The 18,242-nt window shown below is 36.2% G+C and overlaps 2 protein-coding genes and 1 non-coding gene across 7 annotated transcripts in view; 1 reads left to right on the forward strand and 2 right to left on the reverse strand.

Moving 5' to 3' along the window:
• The window catches only part of LOC106111950 (tyrosine-protein kinase Dnt), a 38,217-nt gene extending 37,123 nt beyond the window's left edge, over positions 1–1,094 (reverse strand). The window contains exon 1 of the mRNA XM_013294160.1: positions 662–1,094. Coding sequence (XP_013149614.1) covers positions 662–752 — 91 coding nt within the window. The 5' untranslated portion in view covers positions 753–1,094. The remainder of the gene's footprint in view (positions 1–661) is intronic.
• A 400-nt stretch (positions 1,095–1,494) lies between these two features.
• On the forward strand, positions 1,495–1,566 carry Trnad-guc. The gene has a single exon. It is a non-coding gene; the product is annotated as a tRNA-Asp (tRNA).
• A 366-nt stretch (positions 1,567–1,932) lies between these two features.
• Positions 1,933–17,981, reverse strand: LOC106111891 (cell surface glycoprotein 1-like). Of its 5 annotated transcripts, none has more exons than XM_013294083.1 (10): positions 17,838–17,981; positions 12,519–12,654; positions 11,756–11,930; positions 9,758–9,920; positions 9,356–9,482; positions 8,829–9,000; positions 6,175–7,620; positions 4,708–5,896; positions 4,119–4,161; positions 2,719–2,907 (listed from the first exon to the last, which is right to left on the reverse strand). In XM_013294083.1, exons 1-9 carry the CDS (start codon positions 17,842–17,844, stop codon positions 4,127–4,129), a joined length of 3,450 nt encoding a protein of 1,149 aa, XP_013149537.1. In that variant the 5' UTR covers positions 17,845–17,981; the 3' UTR covers positions 2,719–2,907; positions 4,119–4,126. The 5 variants fall into 5 exon arrangements, with proteins under 5 accessions (XP_013149536.1, XP_013149540.1, XP_013149537.1 ...); XM_013294084.1 differs by having other exon boundaries at positions 2,722–2,811; XM_013294082.1 differs by lacking the exon at positions 4,119–4,161 and having other exon boundaries at positions 1,933–2,811; positions 17,838–17,980.
• Between the last annotated feature and the right edge of the window lie 261 nt (positions 17,982–18,242).

Consider the following 18,242-nt stretch of genomic DNA (forward strand, 5'->3'; position numbering starts at 1 on the left):
GTGATTCATATTCCTTGTAAAGTTTTTAGTCGTAGATAGCGAATGATAAATTTCTTTGCACACAATCATTAGTCAGTATGATATTGCAGTAAGAGTTTATATTCTATTAATGTTTAAATATAATTTTAGTATTATTTATAAGCATTAAGAAATGTCAGTTATAGATTGGTGGTTCTTGTCTTGCATGTTGTCTATTTTTTACATAGTTAAATTAAATGTAATAAATCAATACCAAGGGCTAATTGCTAATAAACACTGGACAGATGTTTCAACTGTACAGATAGTTTGATATTGTTATCAAGATCGTTATCAACTAGTGCATGATAATCGGCAGAGGCGATAACGAGATGTTTATTTGCAGACTAAAGCAAAAAGGGAAGTTTATGTAAATATGTAAAAAATCATTAATATTTAGCATATTTTTCTTAAAATACATTTGTACATTAAAATGCATTTACATATTTTGTTATAATAAATATTGGTGCATTGCACTTATTTTACTTTAAGACGGTTTTGTAAGCTAGTAGACATGAACATTAATAAAAAAGTATATAAACAGTGACACTCTATGCTTTAGTTTTTGTAGTTTGAAAAAGGAATTTCTCCCCCTTAGTTATAAAAGTACACATGTTTTCTATGTTTCTGATGAATGCAAACTTACCTAGCAGTCTCCATACTTCTGCACTGCTTAAATAAACATTCAAATGTGCTAGACAAGCCGGCAACAGCAGAAGAAATATTAAACACTTCATGTTTTCAATTTGTCCCTCCTTAGGTCATAAATAAGGTCCTCATTAGAACCAACAGTTCACCAAAATCACAATTTCTTCACATTTTTTTCAACCACAGTCAAACGACGTTGAGTTCTCGCCGATACAAGATTACACACTCGTATAAATCGTATAAATTCACAAGAAACCCGAATTAAATGCACGAATCAATACAGTGATACTTCAAAGTTTTTAACCTTATTCATCAAAAAGTGTATTTCTTTACAAAGAGTCATCAAATACGTAAAAAACAATACAAATAAACGTTTCTTTACAAAAAATTACGACACAACCTCTCTCCCGTTTAGGTTAAAACTAACTGGTTGGTTGTTTGCCTTGTCGTCCGCCTTTGCTCAAACCGGTCGCTACGATGTATGGTGTGGAAAGTCCTAAGCGCCACATTGTAACAATTCTGTATCTCTAATGCATCCAATAGATGGCGGTAAAACAAACTAAAAATATATTTGTTAATTCAAATTCTTTTCTCTGCCATCTATCGTAAGGAAGTATAATCGTTATAAAAACAATTTTTTTCAACCCTTTCCGTATTGTTAGATGGCGTGATCATCAAAGTTAAAGGCGTGAAAAATAAATGATTTACGTATTTAAGATTTTTTGAATTTTGCTATATCATGTTTATAGCACATCTTTGTGTAGAATTGTTAGTTAGTAATTTTAGTTTTTAAACAAGCATCAAGTACTTAATTTCGAATTAGTACGTAAGTCCTCGGTAGTATAGTGGTAAGTATCCCCGCCTGTCACGCGGGAGACCGGGGTTCGATTCCCCGCCGGGGAGAACTTTTTTTTGTGTTCATTTTGCTAAAAATCAAAACTAGTCTTTATTTTGCACTAGCTTTCGCCCGCGACTCTGTCCGCGTGGAATTAAAAAAAAACTAAACTAAGTAGTCTATGTGTTCTTCCAGACTGTACTCTACAACCATACCAAATTTAATCGAAATCCGTTTAGCCGTTTAGGTTACAAACTCTAACAAACATCCATCCATCCATTTAAACTTTCGCATTTATAATATTTGTAACTATGAAGTATGATTAGTATGAAAGTATGATTAGAAGCTTAATTTGTATTTTTCATTTATTTGATCTCTCTTACCTTATTATTTATCTACTATTTATTTACAGGTTACGCAATGAGACAACGTGATAATTCAATAACATTTAATACAAAAATTAATAAAAAATCTTCAATTCATAATGTTTCGTCCTTTGGTTAGACAATTTCCAATTTTAAAATCAAATTTAAAATCGATTATCTTAAAATAATGAATCAATCGGTAAAAATTATAAATAGGATTAACATAATAAATAAAAGTTTTATATTCATCAGTACAAAAGTTGATTATGAGAAAAATAATATAATGGACACGTTATAGTATAGTAGTAAATGATAAAAACTAAATTCTAAAACATAATTGTTACGGCACGTAAAAGCATATTCGAAAATTAAATACACGTTAACATTATAGGAGAGGCTACACGTATGGCACAGAGGAACTGTCGGGAGCTTATTTTTCTTTGGGTTTCTTTTCTTTCTTACGCGGCGGGGGCACGGGCGCGTCGCCACTCGCTGCGCTCTCCTTCTTAACCACCTTCTTCACGACTTTCTTTTTAGGCGCTTCTGCTGGTGCCTTTGCTTCAGTGGGAGAAGTTGGCAACGTTGGCGACGTTGGCGACGTGGGCGCCGGTTTATCCGCTAGCGAGGACTCTATTTGGGCTGCGGTCGTGGGCTTGTCTTTAGCAGGTTTAACTCCTATCTGTGAGAGAGACACTGAGCCAACGGGCGGGGTGGGCAGCTGCGATTCATCAGCGGAAAGTCGTTTCTCCTGTTTGGGTGGTGGTGGCGAGACGGGACTGCGCAGCGCCGGGGTAGGGGAAGTGACAGTTGGCGTGCGCAACTCGCTGGCGATGATGGACTGCGCGAGCGTGTCGGCGTCCTCAAGCTCGCTGTCGGGGGTAGGCAGGGGGTCTGCGACGGCGGGCGGGTGCAGGCGCAGCTTGCCCGCCGGCTTGCGGCGCGCCTCCGCTACACAACCAATTTATTCCCTCCTTATATTTCTCGTTTTCGGTTACGGTTGGCGTTAGTATCGCGGTCACATTAGAGAGCAAGCTCGGTTAGCGCCTGGAACAAAGTCGAGGGAACAGAGCTACAGGGTTAAATCGAAACGATGCAAGCGGAAAGTTAGAACTGTGTCAGTTAGCGGACATCACAAGCTCATGATGACATTACAAGGATTATTATTTTACAAATCATTACCTCATGTATGTATACTGAGCATGGTCCGAAACAATTATTTAATAACTAGAGAGTATAGGTATTCTATTCGTAGTATTATGACGTTGATCGTGATAAGGTGTGCACAAGTGAGAATGTACCGTGGAGGACAAGCGTTGAATAATGTTCCTTGCAATGTGTGACAAGTCATGAAAAGCAAAACAAAATAAAATACGAAATTGTTGATTTTGAGACAGTTCTGCTACTGCGTGGTAAAATTGTGAGGAACTTTGTATTCATTCTCTTTGCAGTAATCTTTTTTCTATTTATAATTAGGACTTTTCAAGTTTTGTTCTTATCGACTTGCGGCTTTATTTACAACCAATTTAATAGTAATTTATCTTCTACCACATTTTAGAGTTTTTCATTATTTAATTTTGGTGACTCGCATTTATTATGATAAATCATAACTCTGCTTAAAATAATCGAATTTTAAAATTGTTAATAAAATGTATTCAGATAAACAGATTTAAATAATTTAACCAGTTTTATACGGCACCTGTAGCGGCTAGAATTGTATATTAAAAGACAACTGCATCGAGTAAAATCAATTTAGATTAATAGAAATCGATTAATTTCCAATAGTTCCTTGATACATCCCAGAAGTAACACCAACATTTGTCACAGTCGACCAAATGTTCCTACGTCATTTTATACACACTTGGACTCAACCCAAATTCTAAATAACTACATGAATTTAATATGAAGGACATCGGATATTTCGGTAAAGCATACACGTGAAAAACAATTTCAATATCTAGCGTAGACTAGCATACGTTAAAATTTATTTTAGCATAAAAAAAGAACCGAAAAGATAATTTGTTTAGAAATCGCCTAAAAGAACCTCTGTGTTACAGACGCTCATTAACCTCCTTCTCTTAATAAATAATCAACTTCTTGACTTAGAATCGGAGATAGATATAATAATAAGTTTAAAATAAGGTGCAATAACCTTTCCTTCATTGTTAAACTTGTTATAAATCTATTTTAAAAATTAATAGACACCATATCCCAAATTAGATAATTGGTGTTGAGTCCGAGTGTAATATTATTATTACCTGTTCTATCAAAGCCGCGTCTCTTGAGCTGCCTCCTCGGTAGCTGGGTGAAATAACAACGTAATTTTGAAAGGTATGATCAGTAAATTAACATAAAAACCAAACAGCACAAAACGGCACAAATAAAACAAAACAAGTTCTACAAGACGGATAGGTGTTCCAAACCAATCTACCCTGTAGAACAAACTATACTTAACTAAATAATGGAATTAGTAGAAATCTGACAAAAAAAAAAAACTGAAAAATGTACTCTGTGGACGAAGCATATATAAAGAATAGGTTGTTCTTTTAGAAAATAATAATGATTGCTGGTCGATGAGTTATGAATAATTGTAAACAGTGAGGTGTAGACGCAACCTTTTCATACATTAATTCATGGACTTGTAGATAATATGTTTAGGCATTATTTTTAAAAAGTCATTTAATAAAAAAAAATACCATGTACCATGTGATGTTCTGTCTTGATGTGTTAGTTAACGCTGTATTTTATTTACGTTTTACCTCTCATTTGTATATGCTTCGTTATAATAACTGTGCAAAGCCGTTCAAACTCAACGGGTTGAATGTCGTCATTTACACCTTTACTTACATTTAGCAGCCGCTTCAGCTGTAACATCTTCCTTAGAAGGCGTGTTTGCTAGAGGAGGGCTATCAGTGGCACCTGTCAAAGGGATATCTGCTGGTTTTGGTGGAACAGCCTCGGTCGCTGCAGGAGTAGTGGCTTCGGTGGCAGTAACAGGCGTTTCAGGAGTTGCCGCAGGTGTCTCAACAGGGGTAGCCTCAGCGGGGGCGTCCTCAGAAACTTTAGTGATCACGTCTTCTACTTTTTCTTCAGTTTTTTGTTCTTGAGGAGGTGCTACGGCTGCTACTGGTTCAGCCTCTGATTTAGGAATTTCAGTTGCGCTAGCTTCTATAACAGGGGCAGGTATTTCATCGATTTTGACTGCTTCCTCAGCGGGTGTCTCTTTTTCCGCTAATACGGCTTCAACTACCGGAACAGGTATCTCCGGAGTTTCAGGAACTGATGGTTCAACAGGAATGTCGGCAGTCTCGACTGCTATAGTAGATTCTTCTGAGGAAGCTGCTTCAGGAAGTGCTTCTGTCGTAGGAGCTGTCTCCTTAGCAATTGGAGTTTCAACGGCTTCTACGGGGCTAGGTTCAGCTTCTTGAGGACTATGTTCGACGGATTGGGATGTTGGCTCGGCTTCTTGTGGACTAGGTTTGGCTTCTTCGGAGATAGTTTCAGTTACTAGAGAGCTAGGTTTTGGGTCTTCAGAGACAGGTAGCGCGGGTAATGCTGATTCTTCTGGTGAAGTCTCTACAGGTGGCTCTGATGAAGGTTCAGGAGTTGCTAATGGTACAGTTTCAGAAGATTTAAGCTGAGCGGATTCTTCGGTTGGCGGAACCGCTGCTACGGGCTCTTCTACTTTGCTAGGTTTTACTGCATCTAAAAGATCTTCTTTCGACTGTTCTGATTCCACAGGAATCTCGGTTTTGGGTTCTTCTACTGCAGGAGCTGGAGAAACCGCAGGTTGCGGTACTTCTGTTGCTTCCGCTTCTGCTGCAACTGGAGGTGGGGTGGGTTCTTTCGGTGGTAATGCTGGAGGCTGACTAAGAGTTTGGGAAATCTTCGCCCAAATATTGGCAAAGGAATCGGCGCCCATGTAATCAATATTGCCCGCTTCCCATCCTTGGCGACGAGTTAATTCATCAAGTGCTTCTCGCTGTGCTCCAATGTCGCCAGGGGATACGCGTGCTAGATTGCCCGCCACACCGCTCTGTAATAAACACATACATACTATAGCATTGCGTTAGGTTCAGATAAACATTACATATTCGTAAAGTATTCAAAATGTTATAACAATTTTATAGGGTTTCTTTACATGTGTTAATAAGCATTTTCGTGCAGCCTAAATCAACAAAACAGCATGCAGGCTACTTTGGCAATAGCAAAATCATTCTCTTACAATGAAAAAATAAAATTAATTAAACACACTTTAAACAAATTGTACGTACCTATTTTTCGATGAAATAGAATGTGATTAAAGTAACTTACATGTTCTCGATCATCGCTATCTAAGTAAGTGTCCTCGGGCGATGAGAATTCGGATTCCGCATCGAAATAAACTGGACTTTCTGCAGGTGAGATCGAAGGCGAGGGCGATGGAGGCGGAGGAATTTCATGCGTACATATCTTACGGCCACGTGAGTCTATTGTCGTTCTGTGCCGCAAATAAAACCCATCATAAGGATGACGTGGAACAATAAAATCTTCAAAACCATCTATCTCAGATTCTGAACCGTGACCATTGGGTACTTTCTCTGTTGCTAGGTCCTTCAACTTTTCTATTTGACGATTTCTTTCTTTCTCATGATCTAAATGTACGTAATATGCGTATTCCATTCTTTTTCTTAACGGGTGAGTAAACTGTTCTATTTGTTCTTGTAAATGCGACATATGCATTTGAATATTTTGAGATTCAGAATTCCCATTAAAATGTGAATTTTGATCGTTAGTGTGAGAGTGTAAAACGTTACATTCATGATTACAAAACTTTGGCTCATTTATATCTTGGTGGGACTGAGAATATTCGAGCTGATGCATACTAGGACATACTAATGCTGGAATGTTTTTGTCGGAGGAAGGTTGATGTTCATGCTGAAAGGCGAAGTGTGATTGGGAAGGATCTGAAATTTGCAAATTATAGTATTCTTGATTACTTTGATTATAGGTTTCAGAGGAGGCATTAGGATAATTTGAATCTTCAGAATGGTGTAAACTTTGTTGCTTGTAGCTAAAATTGGAATGTGTTTCTATGTCTTTATTGTAACTACAGTATTCATTTTGGTGACCATCATAATGTTTATTTTCATAATGATTATGGTTGTTGTATGATTCTGTATTGTGCGGTTGTGACCACGAGTGCTGCGTTGTGTTTTCGCGATATATTTCTGTATTGGGTTCTGAGTGCCATGAATCTACATGTGCATGATTATCATTGTAGTATGTTTCATGGTGTTGTGGTTCCTTGTGATGTCTTTTATTGTGTTGTCCTTCAGTGCTAAATAATTCGGTGTGAGATGTTTCCTGGCGATGTGTTCCGTAATGTTGTGTTTGTTCGCGATACATTTCATGGTTTCTTGTATCATGTACTGGTATGTGATATGGTTCAGTGTAATTTTGAAATTGTCGCAGTGATGGTTGTTCCCAAACATTTCTTATAACTTCTACATCTTGCTGATTAGAACAATTGCTTTTTGTCTCCTCTGTTGGTTTTATATGACCTTGGTAAATGTCCCATGGATCATGAAACTGTGTCATATCTATCGCGGGTACTATTACTTCTGGATCAGATATTTGAGCTTCTGGACGATGCCAATAAAATTCAGAATCCGGATCTAATATGGGTTTATAGTAATCATAATCAGATCTTTGTTCACTGTGGGTGAAGAATGTTTCTTCTGGCAGCGCTAACGTCGTAGGGACATCTTCAACCTCAACCTATGGTTGGAGTGAGAAGATTCAGGTTTGCATGCAAGTCACTTGGATCAAACTTCAAGCACGTCGAATTATTTTTTTTAAAACAGTGCAAGAAGCTCAATTCAAGTCATTAGTAAAAACAAAAGAAACAAAAAGCTAGCTAATAAACATACAGTAGTTGTTCACTTCGCTTATTTGTCATAAAAAATATTTGCAAGAAAATCACATGTATGTTTACGTAGCTAGCGAGGTGAAATTTCACCAAAATACCAACACCATCTACTCCATCCCAATACAAAATTAAAATAACAATAACCCGTGCAAAAGCTATAAAATTGCGGACAGTTAGAAAATGTTAGTATTTTGGAGAAATGCTTAGATTAATGCACTAGCATCGTAGTGTTTTATAAACGTGGTGCAATAACAGGAATAATGCAATAAGCTCAGTCTCAAGCGTGTTTGGTATCTATGTCTCGCAATATTTACAAACCGGAAAACGTAAAAAAAACAAACGTAAACTCTTCAAGAAATAAATTGAAATTAAGAAAAAATAAGATAATAGAAACGATGCTTGTATTAAGATTTCTCACCTCTGTTATATGTAATTCCTGTTCAGAATGCTTGGAAGACATGTTGTATCGATCAGATATAAATCACAAATGAAGCGAGAATACTGACTTAGTGCCTGAGGTTAATAAGACCAGAGACAATGCGGTTGGCAGATATCCGATACGATACCGCAAATATCAAATCTCCAATACAGTAATAATTTTAACAATCCTATTCACAGTGCAATATGATACTAGATTCTCGGATATCGATGTTACGCGGTTTTAATACTAAGAAAGTATCTTTATTCATTTCAAATATTACCGATAAGTAAATCGACTCCCGGCATTGTGGTCCATGTACAATTAATTAAGACCTACCTACTAGAGTATTTGGTTTGCTTATAATAAAAAAAAATGCTTTCTTCAGCGTTGCACCAAGGCCCGTAAAAAAGTAAAACGATTTTATATTGTTTTATCGACTTTAGTTCACAACACTAATGAAGTTGACAGCTGTCAAACTTTATTCAACCAGTGTTGCTATAAAACGCCGTTCGCAATTTAATTTCCGCCTACATGAAACTAAATACTTTAACGTTCAGAATAGCCTATTTTAGCCTACCACACAATTCTAGCACAATTTTTATTTACATTTATTTGACGTTTTAAAAAATGACTTACCATAGTAGTATCGAGCAGCGGGTGTACTTGCGAGACGAACAGGTCCCACCACTGCTGCAGCAGCTCCCGCAGGTGGTCGGGCGCGTCCACGCTCCGCGACTGCCAGTCGAACTGCTGCAGCCACGGCTTGGCCGCGCCGATGAAATGGATTATTTTAAGGTTTTGCCCATAGCTAGAAACGAAAATTCATTTGAATAAAAATATGGACATTTTGTATGTGTGATTTTATTTCATGCGATAATTAAAAACAAAGATTTACGATGAATAGGATGATCGAAATTGGTTCCGATAAAAACACAATCATACTTCATATTAATTTTATAAATGCGAAAGTTTAAAAGGATTGATGGATGTTTGTTAGAGTTTGTAGCTTTAACGGCTTCAAAGGTATGGATGAAATTTGGTACAGATGTAGAGTATAGTCTGGAAGAGCACAAAGGCTACTCACGCTAGTAAAGTAACAAATAACATCTGCACCACTATAAAACGTATCAAAACTTATCATGAGTGTTAATACAATAACTTACTGTTTGAGTGCGGGCAAGTATGAGTAGAATGCGGCGGAGGTAACGTTGTAGAGGAAAGGCAGATGCTTATTGATGTCTCCGTGCGCCCAGTCGGAGAAGTAGGAGTTTAGCAGCCCCTGGTCGCCGCCTGGACGAAAATAATATTAGCCTTGTTATAATAACAGTCCTCTTAGAAAAATTCTAAACTCCACTTAGTTTGTTTAATTACTACATATATATATATATATCAAGTTTAAACTAACGTTTAAATATTCGCCTCTCAACATCATTTTCTCTGACTCTGTGTATGTATCAGAACTAGCAAAAACTAACAGAAACTATTTTGAAAAAGAAAGATGTGGCAAAATATCGGCATTCAAATGAGTTATTCTTGTTAACATTTTGTCCGCTACTGTGTCTCACCATCAAAACTGCCGCGTTCTTGTGCAAACGTGATTAGGCTGGCGAAGGTCTCCGCGGAGGGACGGTACACGAAGACGCCGGAGTTGAAGCAATCGGGCCAGCCGACGTCCGGCGCTGCGGACAGCTCCTCACGCTCAAACAGTTCATCACAGTTTTGGACCACCTGGAATAAGTTTTTGCCTATACTGTAAGGTTACCTTAAAGTAGTGTAAATTGCTAACCTATGATTTAAGCTAGGTCTGGACAAAGGGCAATTACTATTATTATGGTTTTATTTGAAGTAGTTTTTAGTTTTTTTTATAAGTGGTCTCCTAGATTGCGTCCCTGCTCCTCAATGGCGACACGCATAACAATGATCACATAATTGTAAGTAATAATAAATAATAGTTTTAAAGACCAGTATAGTACTGGTTACTAGGCAATAATATTTATAAATGTAATTTAAAAATATCAATACCGCGATAGCATCATGCGTTCGTTTCATGATTACAACACAACGATAATTTAAGATACATTTATAGTCAATCGTAATCCAATAAATTGGATCAGAGTGAGGCGCATCCTACATCTGCTAATTCAATTTATCGACCTCGGCCGCTCAGCACGTTCCTCAGATCTAACAAATCCAATTTGTAGTTATTTTTCACCGGAGACATAATTTCGTTCCGTTTTATCAGAAGCCGTGTAATGCAAGCGTTCTTCACGACAACTAAACAGTAAATAAGTTATTGAGCAGTTTTTATCTTTACGTGGATAAAGCTTCGTTTGACACAATAACCCGCGATAATGATGTACGGTATGTCAATGGAATCCATCACGCTATCAACGTTTGATATTGGAGCGAATTATTTAATTTTTTGTGGCGCCTTGTTAGGTTGCGTAACGGAATGTCTCTCGCATGCAAAGTTATATCTGGAAGCGATGGTAATGCGTAATCTCCATAATTCACAATGCAGAGCTGTCCGCCATGTTAGAAAGAAAACGCAAACGAAAGTGTATTATGATATTGGAGCAAGTCCAACACTGCCGGAAATATTTGGGCCACGGTTGTGCGTCTCATCTCGTGTTACGACCGGCGATTACATCCGGTAACATTGACTTTCTTATTGTATAAACATCTACAAATCGAAATAGATTAACGACTATCACATATGGTTGTTATGGGGAATTAAAAATCGGTTAGTATCAAGAGAAACGATGTCTGCAACATGCGATAGGCTCATGTAAGAAATAGTTGCTAAAAATCGCGCCAAGAAAAATAAACACTTTTTACTACCATGTGGTTTTATAATGGATATTTTCGAATAAATGTTTATAATCACCTTTACCTCGTATTGAAAATCTTGATGAAATAAACTCCTACAATTTGACGAGTGATATTTATTCGAAATGTAATGTAACTGTTCAAATGTAAAAGTAAGAAGTCGGTTTCACAAAATACATAACAACCGAATGTGCAAGTAATCAATAAAATAACGTTTTCGGACTATTTATTTCGGTCAATGAGTGTATCTAGATTTTGTTTGGATCATAGGTCACGATGAAACACATTGGTGGCTATATGTATAAACAATGTGCATTCTGAACGATGTAATTGAGTATTATGCATCAATGATAACTTTATCGACCAGTTCGAAAAACAAGAATTAAACACTGTATCACAATAATTTACATTAAAACTGTTTGTCACTGTTAAAATGTACAAATGCTTTATATTATTATTATTTAAATAATCTAATTTGTCCTTCCACTGGCTGATAGAGGCCCAGATAGCTTAAAAATGACGTCACTGTCAGGTAAGGTAACAAAACCCCATTTCCATCACTTGTTTTACACGTTGAATTGTTACCAGACAATTTACAATTTGGTGGGACAGGCCTTTAATCATAATTATAAACTATCGAAGCTGTTCTTACTTGAAAAATCTACATTAAGCCACTGATTAAAAAATTACTAAAAGTCTCTGAATTTCACAAAGCTGGTTGTACATAAACTTACCAATGTATCAGCGTCAAGGAAGACGCATTTTTCATACTGGGTGAGGTTCCAACAGTGAATCTTGGTGAAGGTGATGCCGAGCTCGGGGCGCTGCAATAAAGCGAGGTGCGCAGCGTCTCCAGAGTCTAGCACGTCAACGACCACCACCTCAGCAAACACCGCGCTTAGACGATCCCTGAGTACCACAGATTATGTAAGAAATTGGCGTAATAATTTCCACAGAGATGCAAATCCTGCTTGAGTAGAAAAATCGTATTTCCTCTTACTATGATAGAATAATAATTAAGTATTTATTATGGAATATCAGAAGAAATTATAGTTTAGTTTTTAGTCCGACAATTTTAATAGATATTAATTGCGAAATTGTTTCTAATATTAGTTCGTTAAACTTGTAATCCTATCAGTTAATAATGCTGCGAGACCTTGAACAGAAACAGAAAATTATTGCTCGTTTATTCTGTATCAGTTGCGACCCACGCAGAATTAGCTTGGTATTCTTATGAACTAAGGATAGGATATCAAGCTATTATGCATCTTTATTAAACCAAACAGCTAAATGCACAGATCAAGTAGTCCCATAATGTAAAAGAAAAAGTTTTTATTAAATAATTACGTGTTTCAGAAGATGATCTTTTTGTATATTGATACCACAATTTTAACTAAAACATGTACCGATGCGATAAAAATAGTGTTCAACAAGATATTTGAAATCATACAGCATGTAGGCGAACATTTTGGGCTAAATTTGTCTCCTATGACGTACCTCATGGCGTCAGTAACTGAGGGTGTGATGAGGACGACAGCAGGGTAGGCAGAGCCGGCGCGGCGCAGCGAGTGCGCAAGCACCAGGGCTCCCAGCCCGTACGAGTCGTTTGTAGCCAGAGTAACCCATGCTCGGTCTGAAACAAATTAATTCAAATAAAATAAAGCCGAACGTGAAACAAAATGGAGACCCAATGGGGTGAAATAAGAAATAGTTTAATATCAAAATAAAACACCCGTGACTTAGAGGGCTAGACATAGTTCATAAATTTTTTTTTGCTTTTTTTAGAATAATACATCTATGCATACTTCCAATAAGATAGTGTAGTGTCCTGTCTTTACATCATAAACCTACTAATGGTTTATTATGTAGATAAAAGTCCCCATTCAAGACCAAAGTTGTGCCTTAGGCGCAGCACTGTCTAAGTAGGTATACAGTACAGATTAGTGGTAAGTTCTCAATTGCTAAGTATACAGTCCGATCAATTATAACTTTGAAAATAAGCGATTTATTTTCACGATTAAACGACTTCTTACAGACTGATTAAATTAATAAGAATGCTTAGTTAAGAATCAGTTAAAGCCATGTTAAGTCATAAGTGCATTGTAATACGTATAAGCGTATTGTTGCGAATGTCGACATGTAACACGACTCAATTCTCAGTAATGAGTCTAGGGTACTGGCGCGATGTCTGCTTGGAGGATTAAAATGGACGATCTTGTTATCAGTAATAGGATACAAAGCAAGTTAGAAAAAAATAAAATAAATTTTCATACGGAGTTATGGTATTTTCTAACTTTTGTCTCCGAATTCTTCTTAACATTGTTTAGAAATCACACTAATATTATAAATACGAAAGTTTAGATGGATAGATAGATGTTTGTTAGAGTTTTTTGCCCAGACGACTTAACGGATTTCGATGAAATTTGGTATAGATGTAGAGGATAGTCTGGAAGAACATAGGCTACTCATTCTTTTTTTACTTCCACGCGGACAGATTCTTAGAAAATATAGTAAAGTAAAACGAGAATAAAACGCTAAGAAAAGCCCGCACAAAGTGATTTGAGACATCTTTATGTGTATAAAATGTGCCAAACTATTTGAATCACATTATTCCCTAAAATTGTTAAACCATACACTTTTCACATTCTCACAAAAATACGTAAAAGAATTATAGAAATTGTAAAATATCACTAGTGGCGCCAAACACACATTAATAGATCATACGAATTTAATCACAATCCTGCGTTTGCCAATGACGTGCATAGATTTCTAAAATAACATAGAAATTTTCGTTTTGGTGGATTACGCCATTCCACGTTCCTCTTGTCTGAATACTCCGTCACTGCAAAGTGCGCAGTTCCCTGTTCATAAGATGCGTATAAGCGCCCACCAAGCGAGCAAAATTGTAATCTGGCACGTGGTCGAGCCACAATTGGCTTACAATATTTTCAATATAACACCCTGTATTTAGCTAAACAAAACTATTTTAAGTCTGCAACAACGGGTGCCGATGACTAAACAGCTTGCCCAGACTTGTCATCTTCTGTTTGTATGGCTATTGAACGTAATCAATATTGCATTCATACCAATATCTCGTTAATGCTATTGTTTACAGATTGCATATTGTCTGTCTTATAATATTTGCATAGATAACATCATACGAATTCTTAAATAATTAGAAAGTTTTATTTAGACGATGTTAATATAACAGATGTATAATTATCATGTCATCATCATAGTGTTCAACCATCTTTACACAGGGTGATGTAAACGTCATTGTTTCAGCTCGTCGGTACATTTACGTGAATATGTTGTGTTCAGCGTGGGCTTGGTCGCCGGAGCGGGCAGCGGGCGGCGGGCGTGTAATAGACAAGTGCCGCACGTCCAGATCCGAAATAGCGCGACACAAATAAAATTCAAAATAAAACCCACTGGACGGCGTCAGATATTCGTGGGGGCTGGGTTCGCTGCGGTTCCGGGAAGCTGGTGGATATTTCGAATATTTTGTTTAAAAAAACATGTTACGATAACCTACAATATTTTCAACGAGTTACAAGCTAGATGTTTTCATTTTGTTAAGGTTTAAATAAGAAATGTGAAGTTATGGTCAAAGACGACACTTAGAACAACTAAAAGAAGTCATTTTTATGTGCAGATTTTTGTAAATCATTTCCATTAAATCAGGAATAGATTTAACGTGGAGAAGACTGTCTTCATTTATGTGTGGTGACTACAGTTGCGAGCAGTCGTCAGCCGACATGCATTCCACAATAAAACTGACGATCGTTCTTGTTGTTTGGTGACGCGCCCGTTTCAAACAATACAATACACGAAGACTACGGTCTTCGATCGAGACTTTTATTGAAGTTTATTGGACTAAATGTCTGAGCAACGAATCAACTGTTCACACTTCAAAGTGGATATTACGTTTTTCCATATGCAAATACTTACTCTATGAGAAAAGAAAACAATCGCACATTTGTATATTTTTTTGGCTGGGATTGTTATAATTAGGAAGGATTGTAATGGTAACATAATAGTGGGTTCTGTCAGCCATTGTGGCCTATCACTTTAACAGGCCAAAGTTAAAAAAGTATGGTATGAGAATCTAGTACCAATTACTATATAACTTGCAAATGTCACTCCTCTCGTTAAAGTCAAATAAAAAAAATAAAAATATTATTCAAATTAGATGGAATTGTCGACGAGAGCTATTAGCACGTAAAACAAGAGTATAAAATTATTAAACATATCTTTTATCGAAATGTATATCTGATAAACTTTTCTCGTTCTTTCCCACAGATAAATATTAATTAAAGATTAAAATTAATGTAAGATTCAGACAAAATGTCACAAAACTGGTAAAACCTGTATGACAATATAATGATTCTGAGAAAAATATAACATCCCGATTGCTTATTTACAAATCCAGTCTTGTATTAGCATACGTAGAATGTTTGTTTTTCATTACACGCGCGAAATGTTTATTGATCGATAAATTCCAAGGCTGTGTCGTCGTTAAATAATATAGCGTCGGGATGTCTGTCTAATTTTACTGGAAACTGTTCCTTCGTGTTCATTTTATTGATAAATCAAGGACATGGATAGTTTTTACGACTCCTATGAAATGTTTGTGAAATTCAACATAGAAATCATACTTATAAATGCAAAATTTCGTAAGTTTGTTACTTCGTTTCTCCAAAACTTCTTAATGAATCTCGATGAAATTCAGCACATATATAGCACATATAAATATTCGGTAAGTTATGATATTTTAAAATAGCTTTAGGACTGATCCCAATAAGGCACTCGAGTGGTGCAGGCGCGGCGCAGGCACAGGATCAGTCGGAGTCAGCCGGGAGCAATGTCCCTGCGGTTTCTATTTAGGTGCGGCCGGTCCGGCGGGAACCCATGCGAGCACTCGACCGTTTAACATGCCACAAGAATGCCATGCTCAAATATATTCATATTGAAACAACTATATTACATTCCAGTATGAATGCACTGGTCAAAAACTAGAGGCTGGAGTTGAGGCAGACTTTGTGCTCGTGTACGAATTTGCCGTCGACTTAATTGGTGATCCAGCATAACAAAGTTATTTTGCTTGCTTATCTAATGAAAAAAAATCTTCGAGACTCAATAAATGAGTTCCAGTAAAGCGTGACAACCGAACACGTATGATCATTATTGGCATGTTAAACTTTCTATTTACAGTTAACATTGTTTTTCACAACACTATTAAGTAAGTACAAGTATAAGCGAACTTAATGCTTTTGCTTGGTTTACATATGACCAGAACAGTTGGTCTGTAGCGCCGGTTTGGCATGGAAATGGCTGGCTCACTGGCGTCAGTTAACGGATAACATTGTAATCCCCTTTGGGAAATTATAACTATAGTAAAACTTATAGGTATTTTTAAACTAAACTTAAACATGTATTCATATTAATCTAGCGCGCGACTCCGTCCGCGTGGAATTAAAAAAAAAAAAAGTAGCCTATGTGTTATTCCAAAGTATCGTCTACGTCTATGACAAATTTCACCGAGATCCGTTCAATCATTTAGGCTACAAACTCTAACAAACATCCATCCATCTAAAAATTAGTTAGAAGTAAAATTGATAAATGTCGATTGTTTCCATTTAATTTCGTTAAGTTAATATTTTCTTGAGCTAACCTAGTACATTTTTTATCTGATATTTCTATAAACAAGTTCCACTTTATAGAAATCAGCTGGAGAGATCTAAACGCCTCGATATTGCAATATTTTCTATCTTTAAAAAATGTAGGTATAAATAAAAATATGTCAATTGTATAGTAAACTGAATGATAGTGCTGTACAAGATCAATATGAAGACAAGAATATTACGTAAATCGTATCCTTTTACAATTTCTCTGAAATCGATTCAACATATGAGTTCATTGTAATCGATTCCAGGCTAATATAACGAAGTGCAAATACTATTGTAGATTTAAGAAATACCGCAATCGGGTTAACCTCAACGATATATAGAATATCACATATAAAACCACATGTTCTCAATAAACTAGAAATCTCGATTTCACTATCAAATTACTTACGTATAAACTTAAAACACTTATCGCATAACTCTAAATATTTTCATAATAGTCCATGGTCAAGATCAATGCAGTTTTCATACATATTGCTCGATATCGTAGTTATGTGTAGATACAGAAATAGTTAGTTGATAACATTAGTCTGTTTACAATCGTAGAATTTAATCAGATAACACATACGCAAATTGTGAATGTGTGCTAACTTGTTAATTCATAACATCGTTCATAAGCAACATAAGAGAAATAGATACTTTCTTATAAGAGATCTTTTATAAAGACAATTTATTCCACAGTACCCTTTTTGTATAATTATTTCAATATTTTTCACGATAAAAATTGTACAACAAAAGATACAGTGTCTGTGTCGGTTCATTTATTGTAATGAATGAGACAACGATAACATTAATTTAAAAAAAAAAACAGATATTCTATAAGTGATCCTAAAATGGTAAAATTTAATTTAATACCGTCTATAGCGCGTTTTTCATTTCATGTAATGATATTCGTACTGTACTAACTAATAATAATGTAAATGAACTCCAGAATAACTTAATAAAGACACATTTGCCGTAAAAATTAGCAAACTAACTTATTTTTGCGCGTTTAACTTTAAGACTTTTAAATCTACCCTATAAAAGTAGAATAAAAATTGGCAATTAAGTTGTGAATACAATCGAATATTTTGTGAAGATTTCCTTAACATTGTAGAAAAATTATTAATTAAAAAAAACGTGTACTCACTTGACATTATGCCGCCGGTGTAGTATCGTTAGTGACAAATAGAGTCACCTTTAATATATCACAAACTACACGCGCGCCCCGCGCAATACTGGCTGATTCGAGATGCGCGCTCGACCGACAAGGCGCCTATCCCCTTGCCGGCGAGCGCTATTGGCTTCACGCACACTACAATAAACCAGAATACGTCACTGCCTGCACACATGTACATTACACTTTCAACTAAATTTAGGCTCAAGCGACAATACAGCGTTTTTTATCATTTTTTATGAAGTTAATGTTTATTTACTACTATTAATTATAAATTAATACGAATGGTAATAATCAGTAACAACTTTACTTCTGTTTGACGCAATGTAATAAGGGCAACACTCTACAAACAGCTGTTTAGCGCGATCGATAGATGTC

Source organism: Papilio polytes, unplaced genomic scaffold (assembly GCF_000836215.1).
Source record: "Papilio polytes unplaced genomic scaffold, Ppol_1.0 DF824146.1, whole genome shotgun sequence".
NCBI lineage: Eukaryota > Metazoa > Arthropoda > Insecta > Lepidoptera > Papilionidae > Papilio > Papilio polytes.